At 40.7% G+C, this 15344-nt stretch overlaps 1 protein-coding gene across 19 annotated transcripts in view; it reads left to right on the plus strand.

Annotated features, from left to right (window-relative positions):
* AMBRA1 (autophagy and beclin 1 regulator 1) overlaps window positions 1-15344 on the plus strand; it is a 173684-nt gene that overhangs the window by 19330 nt on the left and 139010 nt on the right. For 17 of the 19 annotated variants that reach the window (XR_010406875.1, XR_010406874.1, XR_010406873.1 and 14 more), the window contains 5 exons: window positions 11740-11993; window positions 12361-12419; window positions 12915-13098; window positions 13728-13900; window positions 15045-15111. Coding sequence is in view for 15 of the 19 variants with exons in the window: in XM_064576527.1 (XP_064432597.1) it covers window positions 11859-11993; window positions 12361-12419; window positions 12915-13098; window positions 13728-13900; window positions 15045-15111 (618 nt within the window). In the remaining 4 variants the exon portion in view is untranslated. Of the gene's footprint in view, window positions 1-799; window positions 880-11739; window positions 11994-12360; window positions 12420-12914; window positions 13099-13727; window positions 13901-15044; window positions 15112-15344 lie in introns of all 19 variants that reach the window. The other 2 variants (XM_064576526.1, XM_064576525.1) reach the window with 1 other exon arrangement.

Genomic DNA, 15344 nt, shown 5'->3' on the forward strand with positions numbered 1-15344 from the left:
AGCTGCCCAACTGACGGACCCACCCAGGTATCCTGAAAGTATTCTCAATTTTTAGTTACATAATCACGTAATCTTCTTGAGGGCAGGAATGTTCTTGTTCAGTAGAGTATCCTCAGAGCCTAGAATAGTGCTGAGTACATGGTAGATGTTCAATAAATGTTTCTTGGCTATCGTCATTTTTGTATCCTTCTCTTCCCCTTAAGTGTTTTTATTCAGAAAGTTGGGGAAATGGAATCCAGGTTCTAGTCAAAGCTTAAAATGGCTAGGTTCTTAAATCCAGTGACTTATTTTGATTGGCTGAGAAATGTGATTGGCAAGATGGACGAGCAGCCAGACCTTTTAGCATAAGAGCTCTACATTTAATAATTTGACTTCTTCTTTTCCTGAAGCCTTGAGGGAAATTTTTTCTTTCCCTATTCTAAACAGCCAAGAACCTGACCTGGGCTGACTCTAACATTGGAGAACAGTGAACACAGTATCTGCTGAGCCAGGGACTGGGAGTCAAGCTCCGTTCCGATGCTATCTGAAGGAAAAGCCTGAATTCAAATCCTGCTTTGGCTACCGACTCATTTTGCAGACCTAGATGCATTTCTTAACCTCTTCCAGGTTTTATTTTTCTTAACTAATCTCCTCTCAATAATCTCCGTACTCTCATCTGTCCTGGGGCTTGTGAGGATTCTCGGGGTGATGTTCTCACAGCATCTTCCACTACTGTTGCTGTGGCTCCAGAGGTTTCCAGGAATGCTGGGGGCAGTGTGTTACTCCTGGGAGGAGATTCACAGTCATCTTTTTCCCAAAGACTGCAGAAAACAGAAAGATGCCAGCCTTCGTGATTTGAAATCGGCTCTACTTCAAACTCCTAATGTTGGTGGATGAAAGGTATGTTTTTGCCAAAGTCATTAGGCCTGTTTGCGTGAGGCAGCTGGGGTCAATTCCACAGTTCTGGGGTTAAGCTGTTTTTGCCTCTGTGAAATTTCTTGATCAAAAGCTACTTTTTTTTTCTTTGCTTACTAATGGAAAATCTCTTGCCATTTTTGTGCATTTAAGGGTAGCCTTCCTGGTTTCTTGATTCTGTTGATAGCTTGGGCCTCAAAAATTGAGCTTCACTTTCTTCTTGGTTCCATGGTTTCCTCCTTGCTTTCCTCCTTGCTCTTCCTTATGTTTCCAGGGGTTCTTGTATTCTCAGTGCACATCTTCCCCAGAATAGTTTGCAGATAAAACTTCATTTCTTTTTTGTTATCCTTCTGAGGTAAGTGGCAATAAGAAAGATTGTCAGTCTCAAATTTGGGACTTAAAGGCTTTCTATTTCCAGTTGTTTTTTTTTTTTAAAGATTTTATTTATTTATTTGACAGAGACAGACACAGTGAGAGAGGGAACACAAGCAGTGGGAGTGAGAGAGGGAGAAGCAGGCTTCCTGCGGAGCATGGAGCCCGATGTGGGGCTCGATCCCAGGACCATGGGATCACGACCCGAGCTGAAGGCAGACGCTTAACGACTGAGCCACCCAGGCGCCCCTCTATTTCCAGTTTTGATCACACTTTGTGTTCAAGTACAAACTCTGCTGTGTTTCAGACATTAGGTTACATCGTTGAGAGTCACTTTAGGAAGCCCTAGTAAGCAAACTCTGTAGCAGAAAATCTAGTGTTTTTTCCTCCTCTTTATTTTAATAACAGTAATTAGAATTTAGTTTTGTGTCTTCAAAGCATTTTGTAAAGCTGTTAGCCTATTTGTGATATACAAATAGAAGTGTGCCTTATTCTGAGTTATATGAAAAACATTGGGGGTGATGGTGGATCTGAGAACAAAAAAGAGGTCATATTGCTTGCTTATCTCTTGATAAACTTGGGCTGACCACCTTTGTACCAGGTACTCACTTCATTATTACCTCTTAGCCTGACTTTCTAGATGGAGACAATTGTATTTTGGAGTATTTGTAATTCTGAACATAAATGTTGTGCGTATCTGCAGTAGGAATGCAGGTTCTGTCTAATTATTAGCATTTTATTTCTGGGCTTTTGGCTTTTTATAAAGGGTCTGTGTATAATTTTGATTGTATTGGTTTTGATTCTCTAAATTATTTGCTTCCAGTTTGTTAGGTGATTAGAGGTACTCTCTGATTCTGCTTCGTGGCTCCTCTGATTTCCTTTGCACTCTCAGAACTGTGAGTGCCAAACTTCTTTGTGCGAACTTCCATTGGTTGTGTACTGTCCTTATTGTTGGTTCTTAACTTGGCTTTTACTTCCAAAAGTAGTAACTCTGCTTGAATTTTTTGTAACCCATTTCTTCTAATATACTCCAAGGACATTATTCCTTTAAGGTACAAAAAAGGTGTGATTACTTTCAGTTTGTACATGGAGAAAAATGAAATTCAGCACCAGTGTGATTTGTAAAAGATTATATAACAACTTAGTGGTACAAATCAGTCATTGAAGCTTCTTACCTCTTCATCTTATCTTTACCCATTAAATCACATCACTTTTATATCTGGCACTTTCAAGCCTCAAAGATAAAATATCTCATATTCCCGTCCCTGCTCTCAGACTATCCACTGCCTCTGTACTTTGTTCTAAGTATGCTGTCTTTCAAATACGAAGCTGCCAGGCCTGGAACTGACACATCATCCCTTCAGCCACATTCTGTGCTCAGAGTAAGTCACCAGGTCAGCCTGTATTCATGGGGTGAGAAATATGTTATCTCTCAGTGGGTGGGGCAGTATGGGAGTAGGGTAGGACAGAAGTGATGGCAACTGTCTTCGGAGAGAATCTAGCACAGGATGGTAAACTAAGTTAGTGATAGAGCCTCTGGGAACTAACTCTGGCAGTGCAGGGAGGTCATAGCACTGGCGCCTGCCTCGTGGGTGAGAAAGGGTTGGCCTGAGACTGTACGCATAAGAGTCCCCTTCTTTTCTGAGATGTGTTTATGTTGTAGTCCATGTTTGACAAAAGAGTATGCACACGTTTGACAGAGTATGCACAATCACATCTCCTGCTGATTAATTTTTTCAGGATCTGTATTCTCTCCTAGCAGCCAGACAGAAGTCAATGTACTGTGGCATCTATCTCTATTTCCTATTGAGAAGTAATTTTTCTTATTCGATGGAGTTGGTAGTTGTGTAGGGTAAATACATAGTAGCTGAATTTCATGACGTAGTCTCATATGGTACTTTATCAAATTCAGAGTTATTTCTGGTCAAAGGGTTTATAGTCCCTTTTTTCTCTCAAAAACTATGTATTGCTGTAAAGGAAGGAGTGAGAATTTTTTTCGTTTCTCCTTAATGTCATTCATTCATTTCCTCTCCTTTGAGGAAATGAACATTACAAATATAAAGCAAGCAGATTTCCAGTTGATATTGTAAGACAGTGAAACATTTATTGAGGGCCTAATACACGTGAGGGTAGTAAATGACAAAGAAGAGAGACTGAATAGGAGGTTGTATCTCAGGCACTATGGAGTTTTCTGTAGTAATTAAGTATCCAGATTCTGGAGCCATACTTCCTGGGTTTGAATCCTGAATGCACTACTGACTGACTTGTTCCCTGGGGACCTCATGAACCCTGATGGAGGGGCCATGAGGATTGTAAATTAGTTACTTTATGTAAAGTGCTATGAACAGTGTCTGGGACATGAAAAGCACTAAGAAAGTGTTAGGAATTATTATTTTAACCATTACCTTGTGGCTTTATTTTATTTTTTTAAAGATGTCAATACTCAGATCTTTTATGTGAAATGGTTTGGAAACTGCTGCAGTGGATAATTCCATTTTGCCTAGAAGAATTTGTATTAAATTTAATTTATCTGATTGTTTATAGGACTTCACGGCCTAAATTTTTTTATTTTTCTTACTGCTATTTTTTTTTTTAAGATTTTATTTATTTATTTGTGAGAGAGAGAATGAGAGAGAGCACAGGAGAGGGGGGAGGGTCAGAGGGAGAAGCAGACTCCCCGCCGAGCAGGGAGCCTGATGCGGGACTCGATCCAGGGACTCCCGGATCATGACCTGAGCCGAAGGCAGTCGCTTAACCAACTGAGCCACCCAGGTGCCCTCTTACTGCTATTTTAATTTTAATTCCTCATTACAGAATGAAATTATTCTGGTACAAGCATTGGAATTCTAGAATAGTGAGTACTTTTCATTTGGTAAATCTTAATCCTCACGGCAACCCTATCATATACATACCATCAGTGGTCACATTTTATAGATGAGGAAACTGAAGTGGTAGGGACGTTAGGTAACTCTTCTAAGAAGCCCTCTTTTACCAAGAAAATGTCAGAGCTGGGATTCATTCAGCCAGTCTGATTTCAGGGCCCATATACCACTATACTGTGTCATCACTTACCTAGAAATTAATGGATAAAAAAAAAAATATTTCTCTACCTAGATTTAACCACAGTTATCACTTTGGCATATTCTAGGATATCTTTTAGAAGTCCATACACAGCACATACACAATTCAGGTAATAGTTGATGTTTTCCTGCTTCCAGGTGTGTTTGCCTTCAGAATGTGTTCCCTGGGTCTACCTGTTCTAGATTTGTGTTGCTTTGCCCCAAATTCTTTGCCTGCCTCTAAGCTCAGTCTCGTCTAGGAGTCTGGCAAGAACTTTATGGTCAGGTCTGGTTGCTCACTGTGGAGCTCACATTATGGACTTGGATCCTATATAGTATCATTTGAAGTGTCCTAAAATGTTTTGGAAAAAGTCCTATTAATGAAAACAAAGCTGCCAATTGTAGAAAACTGTGTGTATTTCCACCCACATGGAGTTTCTAAAGAGTACTGGGCTACTTTTAGGCCTCTAATTAAAGGCTTGACATTCTGTCGCTAATTTTCCAGTTGTTGGGAGAGCTTTACTTATGCAAGTAATCCTAGATTTAGTATTTAAAGAACTATTTTTTTTTTCTTTTAAAGAGTTAACCTTGGGGTGGCTGGGTGGCTCAGTCATTAAGCGTCTGCCTTCAGCTCGGGTCATGGTCCCGGGGTCCTGGGATCGAACCTCGCATCAGGCTCCCTGCTCAGCGGGAAGCCTGCTTCTCCCACTCCCTGCTCAGCGGGAAGCCTGCTTCTCCCACTCCCTCTGCTTGTGTTCCCTCTCTTGCTGTGTCTCTCTCTGTCAAACAAATAAATAAAATCTTAAAAAAAAAATTATAAAAATAAAGAGTTAACCTTGGGGGGGTGCCTGGATGGCTCAGTTGTTGGACGTCTACCTTCCGCTTGGGTCATGACCCTGGGGTCCTGGGATCAGACCCAGCGTCAGGCTCCCTGCTCAGCGGGGAGTCTGTTTCTCCCTCTCCCACTCCCCCTGCTTGTGTTCCCTCTCTCGCTGTGTCTCTCTGTCAGATAAGTGGATAAAATCTTTAAAAAAAAAAAAAAAAAAAAAAGAGTTAACCTTGGGATGAATCCTCTGTGTTATGGAATATATGTTGGTATTACATAATTGATCTGACTCTTAGACTTCTTACATGGTTAGTGCAGTGGAGAGAGATGCAGTTACTCAAAGAAATGAGGTGATTTTATTCCATTTTAACAGTCCCTTACAGATCTTATAGTTTTCTGATTCACACCCCTGGAATGCTATTGGAAGGGAGGATTTGGGATCTGAATTATTAGCCAGGTTGCAGATATAATTCTGACTTGTTGGTTCTGTTGTGTGTGTGTGTGTGTGTTTTTAAGATTTTATTTATTTATTTGTCAGAGAGAGAAAGAAAACAAGCAGGAAGAGCGGCAGGCAGAGAGAGAAGCAGGCTCCTCACCCAGCAAGGAGCCTGATGTGGGACTCAATCCCAGGACCCTGGGATCATGACCTGAGCTGAAAGCAGATGCCTAACCAACTGAGCTACCCAGGCGTCCCTGTTGGTTCTGCTTTTTAATTCACTTTACTTATGGAGAGGTAGCTCAGATCTCATTTTATTATTATTATTATTTAGAGAAGGAGAGAGAGAGAGAGAGAGGGAGGGAGAGAGAGTAGAGAAAGAGAGAATCTTAAGCAGGCTCCACAGCCAGCACAGAGCCTGATGCAGGGCTCGATCTCACAACCCATGAGATCATGACCTGAGCCGAAATCAAGGGTCGGATACTTAACTGACTGAACCACCCAGGTGCCCCTCATTTAATTATTTTTGCCACAGAGATATACTTTATTTTCCTGAGTACTTTTTACTTTGTTGATGGTAATAGCCTTTGAAATGTTTCTTAGAAAAATCTGCTACTCTTGGGAATTGTTAGCATTGTGTATCTCTGGGGTTTTAGTTGGCTGTATTGTTTGGTCAAGGAGACCATGGTGAACCCCAAAGAGGATTCAGTACTAAGGACAACAGTAACAGCAACGATGTTGACACTGTACCACTCTTTTCCTATTGGAGCTTCACAGCAACCTGATAAGTAGATATTACCATTCCTGTTTTACAGAGAAGGAAACTAAGTCGCAAAGAGGTTAAGTAACTTTCCTGAAGTCCCCTAGGGAGAAGGTGGAGTAAAAAGTTCCTGGCATTAGATGATCAAATTGCTAGGGGAACCTGTAAATCCAACTTTTAGTTCCCACTGGGTTGTGGCATACTCTCTAGGTGATTTTTATTATTAGTTGTTAAATACAATTATGTCCTAGAATTAAAAGAAAGTCTTTAAAGGTGGTTTATCTTCCCATCTTTTCAGAGTGATCAGTCATGTTATGGGGGACGGGGCATGTGGAAAGGGGTATTTGTTTTATGTACACATCTCAGTTGTGTCCTTCCGGTTCTCCTTGCATAAGGCCCTCGGTAACCGAGATTTGATTCTGGGGACTATGTAATGGCATCACAAAGACTATTCTTGGCACCCTTTGTCTCAGTCTGCTTTAAGGGACAGATTGGGAAACTTGTTTCTTCCTCCTTTTTAAAAAGAGGAATGAGAAACACACTTGACTGGCACTTCCTCCTCAGCAATGGACCTGTCTGACTTCAGTCTGATTTAGCTCCTTTTGTTCCTTATAGAGAACAAAGTAAAATCTCTTCTCAGGTAGCTGTGAGTCTAAGTCCCTTATCCTTTTAAAGAAACAGAGCAAATATTTTTCTTCAGACAGAAGAGAAACTGCAATTGTTTTAGGCCCTTTGACTTCCTGGCATCAGTCCAGCTTTCTCATTTGAACTTTTAGTATGTTTAGGTCCTTGGGAATTGATAGACAAGCTCTTTGGCAAGCCTGAGCTTGAGGTTTTTAGGATTTTTTTTTTTTATAACATACTTGTAGCAGCTCTTTCCTCTTCCAGTTCCTTTAGGAACTTTTTTGGTTGTATCACAGTTTTCTGAATCATACAATGTTTGTGACCTATATTTCCTTCCTCTTGAGTTACACAGCTCAGGTCATATTTTTTCTTTTTGTATGAATTGGACTGCTGCTGTTTTCACCGCATGTTATAAGATTATAAATGGTTTGAATGTATTTCTGTGAAAGTACTTTTATGTCACACTCTTAAGACAAATGACCCTCAAAACTCATTTCTTCTGAACTTCTTTGTATTAGGTAAAAGAATTATGAGCTCAAAAAACAAATTAGACTCCATAAAGGCTTAAAGTGAACTAATGGGAACTGTGTTTCTTGCACCTTCCTGGTTAGTAATTATTCAGCTGTGTGGCAGTTTCACTTCCAGACTTTTGGTGTTAAACCATGAATTGTCAGGGTCACCAAGTAGATTATTTTCTTCCAGTTATTTTGTCCTTAGTTGCTTCAGAAGGTTGGCTTACAGCACGTTGTCATTTTCAGTGTGTACATACTTATTCCGTGCACTAATGAGGGATGAGAGCTCTACCATGAGGATACAGACTAGAGTTTGTTCCTTTGTCACTCCTTAGGGAACTTTGCTGTATGTGTCTAGGAACTTGGAGCTGTGTCTTTCTGTAAAACCTTTCTGACTTTTTACATTTTAATATGGCAGGGAGAAAACTCCTTTCGGCACAGGCTATAAATATGTTTCCTTCTGTCTGTATTTGGATACATCTAGTTGTGTACTTTTCAGATTGCAGCCATTTGTGAAATGTAAAGAGCCCATTGTTGTTTCACTTTTTACAGTAAGCATTTATTACTTTTTAAATTTAAAAAGTGAAAGGAACACTGCCTTTTCTAATTATTAAATCACTTATAGTCTACCAGCTAAAGACAACCATGGTTAGTATTTATATTTCTTTTGTATCATTATATTCCAAGATATATATTATATATATATATATTTTTTTTTTTTTTACAAAATTGGGATCATACTGTATATGTAATTTTGTATTCTGCTTTTTTCACTTAAGAGGTATTTTTTTCACATCATTAAATATTTTTATTTATTTTATTTATTTATTTATTTTAAAAAGATTTTATTTATTTGACAGAGAGATACAGTGAGAGGAGGAACACAAGCAGGGGGAGCGGGAGAGGGAGAGCAGGCTTCCGGCAGAGCAGGGAGCCCGATGCGGGGCTCAATCCCAGGACCCTGGGACCATGACCTGAGCCGAAGGCAGACGCTTAACGACTGAGCCACCCAGGCGCCCTCATCATTAAATATTTTTAAAATAAACTTCTAATAGGTAATACATTTCAAAAATAAAAATGACACAAAACGAAAATATTTGAGAAGTCTTGCTTCCATCTTTGTCTCCATTCATCTTGTCCCTTCAGTCCCTAATGAGTGACCATTTAATTTCTTCTCTTATTCAAAAGGAGCACTATACATAGTGCTCTGTACTTTGCTTTTCCCCTCTCTTCACAATATTTTATCTTGGAGATCTCTTGTTATCAGTACCCAGAGAATCTTCCTTACCATAGATTAGTCATCTAGTACCCTTTTTACATAGACACTTGGGTTGTCCCCAGTTTGTGCTATTATAAACAATAAGACAGAAGTAGTAATTAAAGGGGGAAAAAACCCACTTACTCTGCTTCAGTTTTTAAGGCAAAGTTCTTTCCAAAAGAATGCCAGCTAATAAATGTAGAAGTAATGATGGAATTGGAAAAATCAACATTTTTTCAGCCCCTAAATGAAATAATTCAAGAAGGAATCATCAGTGACTGCTAAACTATTAAGCAAAAAGTTGAGAAGGAGCCAAATATTAGCCACAGATTGCTAATTGTAAAGGAGGGACTGTACCTTTATAGAGAGCTCTTTCAATTACAGACTCAACCAAGTTGTCATATTTTGCCAAACGATCACATAATTTACCATGTCCCACTAAGTGGGACAGCCTGACAATATGTGCCACTGCTGTGCTTCATCGTGTGGTACATACATAGCATCACCTGTGAGGCATTCTTGCCAGAAACTGCTCAACCTAAATCTAATCAGTGTTTTAGACCTAACCTTCTGTTTATAGGAAATGTAAGGGATAGAGAGGTAAGCTAAATGACACTGTGAAGAAACAAACAGACAAAACTGAGATGTAAGACATTGTCCAAGTCATGTGTCCTGGGCTTTATTTTTTTATTTTTTTATTTTTATTTTTTAAAGATTTTTTTTATTTATTCATTTGAGACACAGAGATACAGAGAGAGAGAGAGGGAGAGAGAGAGGGAGAGAGCATGAGCAGGGAGAGAGGCAGAGGGAGAGGGAGAAGCAGGCTCCCCACTGAGCAGGAAGCCTGATGCGGGGCTCTATCCTAGGACGCTGGGATCATGACCTGAGCTGAAGGCAGACGCTTAACCATCTGAGCCACCCAGGCACCTGTGTCCTGGGCTTTAAAAAAGCTTGTGTTGGGGGCACGTGGGTGACTCTTGATTTCGGCTCAGGTCATGATCTCAGGGTCATGAGATCAAGCCTTGTGCGTTGGGCTCTGAGATGCGGGTGGAGCCCGCTTAAGATGTTCTCTCTCTTGGGGCACCTGGGTAGCTCAGTCATTGGGCGTCTGCCTTCGGCTCAGGTCATGATCCCTCAGTCCTGGGATCGAACCCCTCATTAGGCTCCCTGCTCAGTGGGGAGCCTGTTTCTCTCTTTGCCTGCTGCTCTGCCTGCTTGTGCTCTCTCTCTGTCAAATAAATAAATGAAATCTTAAAAAAAAAAAAAAAAGATTCTCTCTCTCCCCCTGCCAGTCCCCCTCTAAAAAAATAAGCTCATGTCGTAAGTAAGTAAATGTAAAACCAACCAAGGCAAAACTTGGAGGCCATTCTAGAGTAAAAGAGACTAAAGAGACATGACATCCAAATTCATTGCTTGAGTTTTGGTTGGATTGTTTTTTTTTTTTTTTTTGTAAGCCAACTATTAAAGACATTTTTTAGACAGTTGGGAACATTTGAATAAGGACTGAATATTAGATGATAATCAGTGTACTTACTGGTATTGTGGTTATGAAGTCAAATGTCCTTATTCCTAGCAGATGCACAATGAGGTATATAGGGTTAAAGCATCTTGAAACCTGATGAAATGGTTCAGAAAAAAGTAAAAAGAACAACACAAATGTAGTGTGTTCATAGAGCCAGATAAAGCAGATGTGACAAAATATTAACAATTCTTGAGTCTAAGTTGTGAATAGTGTGTTTATTGTATTATTTTTTCCAACTTTTCTGCACATTTGAAATTTTTCATAACAGTTGAAACAGTGCTATAGTGAATAACATTTTACATGTATTTTTCTGAAATGCCATTTTTTTGGGTTGCATATTCTTTAATTGTTGCATGTGTGTATATTTTGCTGCTGGTTGACATTTTAGTTGAATTTTTATTTTGTGATAGTTTTATGCCCTTATGGCTTAGTGGATGAGAAAAAGGAATTAAATTTTTTTCTTCTCTTTTATCCTCTCTCTGCTGCTCTGGAACTTTAGTGGAGAAAGAAAAAGAGAGTGAGAAAGCTACCCCAAAGCAGTCCTCATGCACATGCTTTTAGGTAGGAGATAGAGTTGAAGCTATTGCATAAGAACCAGAATTCGGAGCTCCTGGGTGGCTCAGTAGGTTAAGCATCGACTCTTGGTTTCAGCGCAAGTCATGATCTCAGGGTTGTGAGATCGAGCCCCGCGTTGGGCTCTGTGCTGGGCATGCAGTCTGCTTAAGATTCTCTCCCCCCCCCCCCCAAAAAAAAGAGAGAGCTAGAACTCAAGTAATGACCTTTTAAAATTGGTTACCTGTTCTTTGGCTTGGAGGCTGCCCAAGTGATAAGGAGGGGGGCTGGTGGCTAGGGAGGCAGTGTGGTGCAGAAGGGAGGGCAGGTGCTGTGTTGTGTTTTGTTTTTGACAGGTTTTTAGAATTTTATTAGTAACAAAAGTTCTTCCTGCCTGATAAAATAATAAGAGTAACTGCTTTAGAGAATGATCTATTCTTTAGATATAAGCCTGAGCTACTGAGGATATGAGAAAAATTTAAGGATGAAATATTTTTGTTACCATATATGTTAATTAACTAGAATTTAAAAAAAAAAACTTGGAAAAAAAAAAGCATGAAATATTTTTGGAAAAAAAGTTTTGGGTGGCGCCTGGGTGGCTCAGTTGTTGCGCGTCTGCTTTCAGCTCAGGTCATGATCCCAGGGTCCTGGGATCGAGCCCTGCATCGGGCTCCCTGCTCCACGGGAGGCCTGCTTCTCCCTCTGCTGCTCCCCCTGCTTGTGTTCCCTCTCTCCCTGCCTCTCTCTCTGTCAAATAAATAAATAAAATCTTAAAAAAAAAAAAGTTTTGGGAGGAGGGTCTTTCCTGAGAGAGTGTCATTAAATGAAAAAATACTTAGCTCTTTGAGCTAGAATTGTATTTGCAGTGGGAAGCTTCTCTGATTGCAGAATAGATGTTCTTTGACTTTAATGTCCATCCTTTAGATTTCCATGAAGACAACTTACAAGGACCTGAATGGCTTCATTTTAGCTGCTTCAGCTTGTGGAGCTATTGCTTGCTCCTTCTCTTCCTGTGCCTGGTGTGACAGTGGCTGCTGAGCGCCATGAAGGTGGTTCCAGAGAAGAATGCTGTCCGGATACTCTGGGGGCGAGAACGGGGCACTCGGGCCTTTGGAGCGCAACGGCTTCTGCAGGAGCTAGTGGAAGATAAAACTCGGTGGATGAAATGGGAGGGCAAGGTAGGAAGAACATATTTTTGACGTTGGGTTTGTAGGGGTGACCATAGAATGGGGTTTTAGAATGGGCTAATGATGTAGAGTGGGGGTGTAATTTATTTTGTGTGAGGGAATTGATATATCTAACTTAACGGAGTTTAAAAAATAAATTTGGAAGAATTTATGGGCTAGAAATATCTTTTCCCTTTAGAGCTAAACATTTTTCTTAAAGGTATTTTGGATTTCTTTCTCTCAACTTGTGGCTTGATCATTGTCTCCAGTTTTTTAGCTTATACTGAATACTAATCTACAGTGGCTCGTGTGCTTTTGAGAAAGAGTGAGCCATAGTTTATAAATAATGTATCTTAACTTTTTTTGGTTTGTTTTTCAGAGGGTAGAACTGCCAGATAGTCCACGCTCTACCTTCTTACTGGCCTTCAGCCCAGACAGGTACCTGGTGCTTATCTATAACTTAAGACTTGGTACAGCATTGCTTTCTGTATATTGGTCCGAGCTTGGTAACATCCCTAAGGGTTCTTTGAAGCTTTGCATGAACAGAGCTTTGCCAGAAGGGGAAAGAAAGTAGATGAGCAGTGCTAACCATAGAAATAATGGGGATAAGCAAAGGAAACAATGGACCTTGAGCATCTAAACTTGGAAAGTTTCTCAATTACAATCCTTTGCCGGTGTGATATAGGCCACTGATGGCATGGATTATTTTTCAGCTGGGAAAAAATAGTCTCTGAAGGGGATCTGTGTCATTTGGGGACAGTGTAGAGAAGCCAAAGCTTTTAAAGATCAGAATACTTCTGTTGTTTGTGATGCCTAAGGTGTAGTTTTTCCACATTGGGGTGGGGAATACTCGAAAGCCGATTATCCAGAACTGATAAAGTTTGTTACCCTCCTACATGCTTCACATTCATTTCCTACTCTTTGCTTCCCTAGGACTCTGTTGGCCTCCACCCACGTGAACCATAATATCTATATTACGGAAGTGAAGACTGGCAAATGTGTTCATTCTTTGATTGGACACCGCCGTACTCCATGGTGTGTCACTTTTCATCCCACCATCTCAGGCCTTATTGCTTCTGGCTGCCTAGATGGGGAGGTCAGGATTTGGGATTTGCATGTAAGTATTTCCATTTCTTTGGTATTCTAAATGCAGAGAGTTGTTTACCATTGAGTTCTTAACTGGAGGAGAGACTAGCCAGGTTCTTAGGACTACCTCTGAGTAAGTGGTATTCGTTGCCCACTTAAATAAGGGGAAGTCTAGTCCCTATTCCTCCGTTCTAAGATGAACACCCTATTTAACTATTCTTCCATCTGCCCATTGTGACATAGTATAGGAGGTTCTAAAATATGTTCAGGATAGATGCTTTTTTTTTAGAGCAAGGATTGTACTGTATTCTGATCATGATTGCCAAAGCAGTATGCTTCTTGTCCTGATGACTTGCTAGTGGGTTGTTGTGCACCATGTCATGCACCAAGCATGCGTTTTCACAGGCTTCAGAAGCAGGAACTGTGTGGATGCTCATTGCTTTGGATTGTAGATGCCTTGGCGAACTGAGCTGACAGTAATAATTTTCTGATAAATTGGTGACACTGCCAGATCACTGATTTTCTACATTTTACAGTGGACATATTTAAAGTAGGCCCTATAAGTAGTCATTTTACCTTAAATGGTCCTTTCTTGAAATTGACATCCCAGTCTGCTATCAGTTTGTAACCTGAGAATATTTGGGATTGGTTCATTTATAGGGTGGCAGTGAAAGCTGGTTCACAGACAGCAACAATGCCATTGCTTCTCTGGCTTTCCACCCTACGGCTCAGCTCCTGTTGATTGCCACTGCCAACGAGATCCACTTCTGGGATTGGAGTCGGCGGGAGCCCTTCGCTGTGGTGAAGACAGCTAGCGAGATGGAACGGGTCCGGTGAGTGCTCTGCCCACCAGCAATGTCTGGCATAAGACTAACATGGCAGAGAACATTTACACTTGCTGTCACCTCAGGAAGCAGTTTGCTATACCTGCTCAGAGCAGGTGGTTATCTGTACAGCTCTTTCAACTTTTTTTTTTTTTTTTTTTAAGATTTTATTGATTTATTTGAGAGAGAGACAGAGATATCGAGAGGAGAGCATGAGTGGGGAGGAGAGGGAAAAGTAGGCTCCCGCTGAGCAGGGAGCTCCGTGTGGGGCTCGATCCCAGGACCCTGGGATCATGACCTATGCTGAAGGCAAATGCCCAACCGACTGAGCCACGCAGGTGCCCCACTCCTCCGACTTTTTAAGCTGCTGGCCAATCTAGTTCATTTTAGCTGTTTCTGATTGGTCTCATCTCCTGGTCTCTGTAGACTAGGGTTGTTAGAATGTCTTTTAGGTTCAAAACTATCTGGGTTTGGGGTAAGGCCCTTTTTTGGGAAACCTGAAAGGTGTTCAGGTGGAGGTTAACTTGGCGGGAAGTTGCTAACATCAGTTATTTGTGTTTATCAAACTGGAAAATGGAGATGTCAAGTGTATCAGATCTGCTAATTGATATTTAGCCCTCAAGATCAAAACACACATTGCCTGAATTAAAGTTGATGCATTGGTTTTCTTTGGTCCTCTTGGTATTGAGGTTGGATATAAGAAAGTTTTCTAGTCTCAGCTATGTCACTTGGTGCTGAGACTGTCCATTGTCACCAGAACTCCTGCTTCTTGCCAGTGTAGCTGCTTCGTGAAGGAAGAACTAACTAACCCTGTGGCAGGGTATGGGAGTGTGCTACGCTTTACTGTTATGATAGGCTCTTCGCTATGAACAAGCATTTGTCTAATGCAGCTGCTTCTTGGTACCGAAGCCTAGATGCTTTTTGAAATTATTTTTGTGATACATATTCCCTTATTCTGGCAAGTGTGAGGAGGTACCAAGAAGTATTGAGCCCTATTATTTTGATCTCTTTGAAAGTTTTGAAAGTTTCTAGCATGAAGTGGATACCTGGGTAATCCCACAGTTATCAGTAGTGATTGCTATACATTTGAACACAGGCTTCCTCTTCTCAGTTAACATCTGTGTGTGTCTGTCTTTCTCTTTTGTGTTTTCAGTCTGGTGAGATTTGATCCTCTTGGACACTACTTACTCACAGCCATTGTTAACCCCTCTAATCAGCAGGTAAGTTAGTCAGCAGTTCCAACTCCACCTAAACTGGGAGTGGTTTTCTAAACTAGCGTTCCAATTCCGATTATATTGGACTTGTAATTTGTAATGCCCAAGTGTTTCTTTTTCAGTCGAGATTGAAAACTAGCTTTGGACTGCATATTTAAAGTGCTAGTCATAGTCTTGACGTGGGAGTCCATTCTGAAACCCCCAGTGATCACCTTATTCGAAGTAGTGTTGGATAGCTT

The sequence above is a fragment of the Mirounga angustirostris genome, unplaced genomic scaffold (assembly GCF_029215605.1).
Source record: "Mirounga angustirostris isolate CCGP_5_RB_7025 unplaced genomic scaffold, mMirAng1.0.hap1 SCAF_13, whole genome shotgun sequence".
Lineage (NCBI taxonomy): Eukaryota > Metazoa > Chordata > Mammalia > Carnivora > Phocidae > Mirounga > Mirounga angustirostris.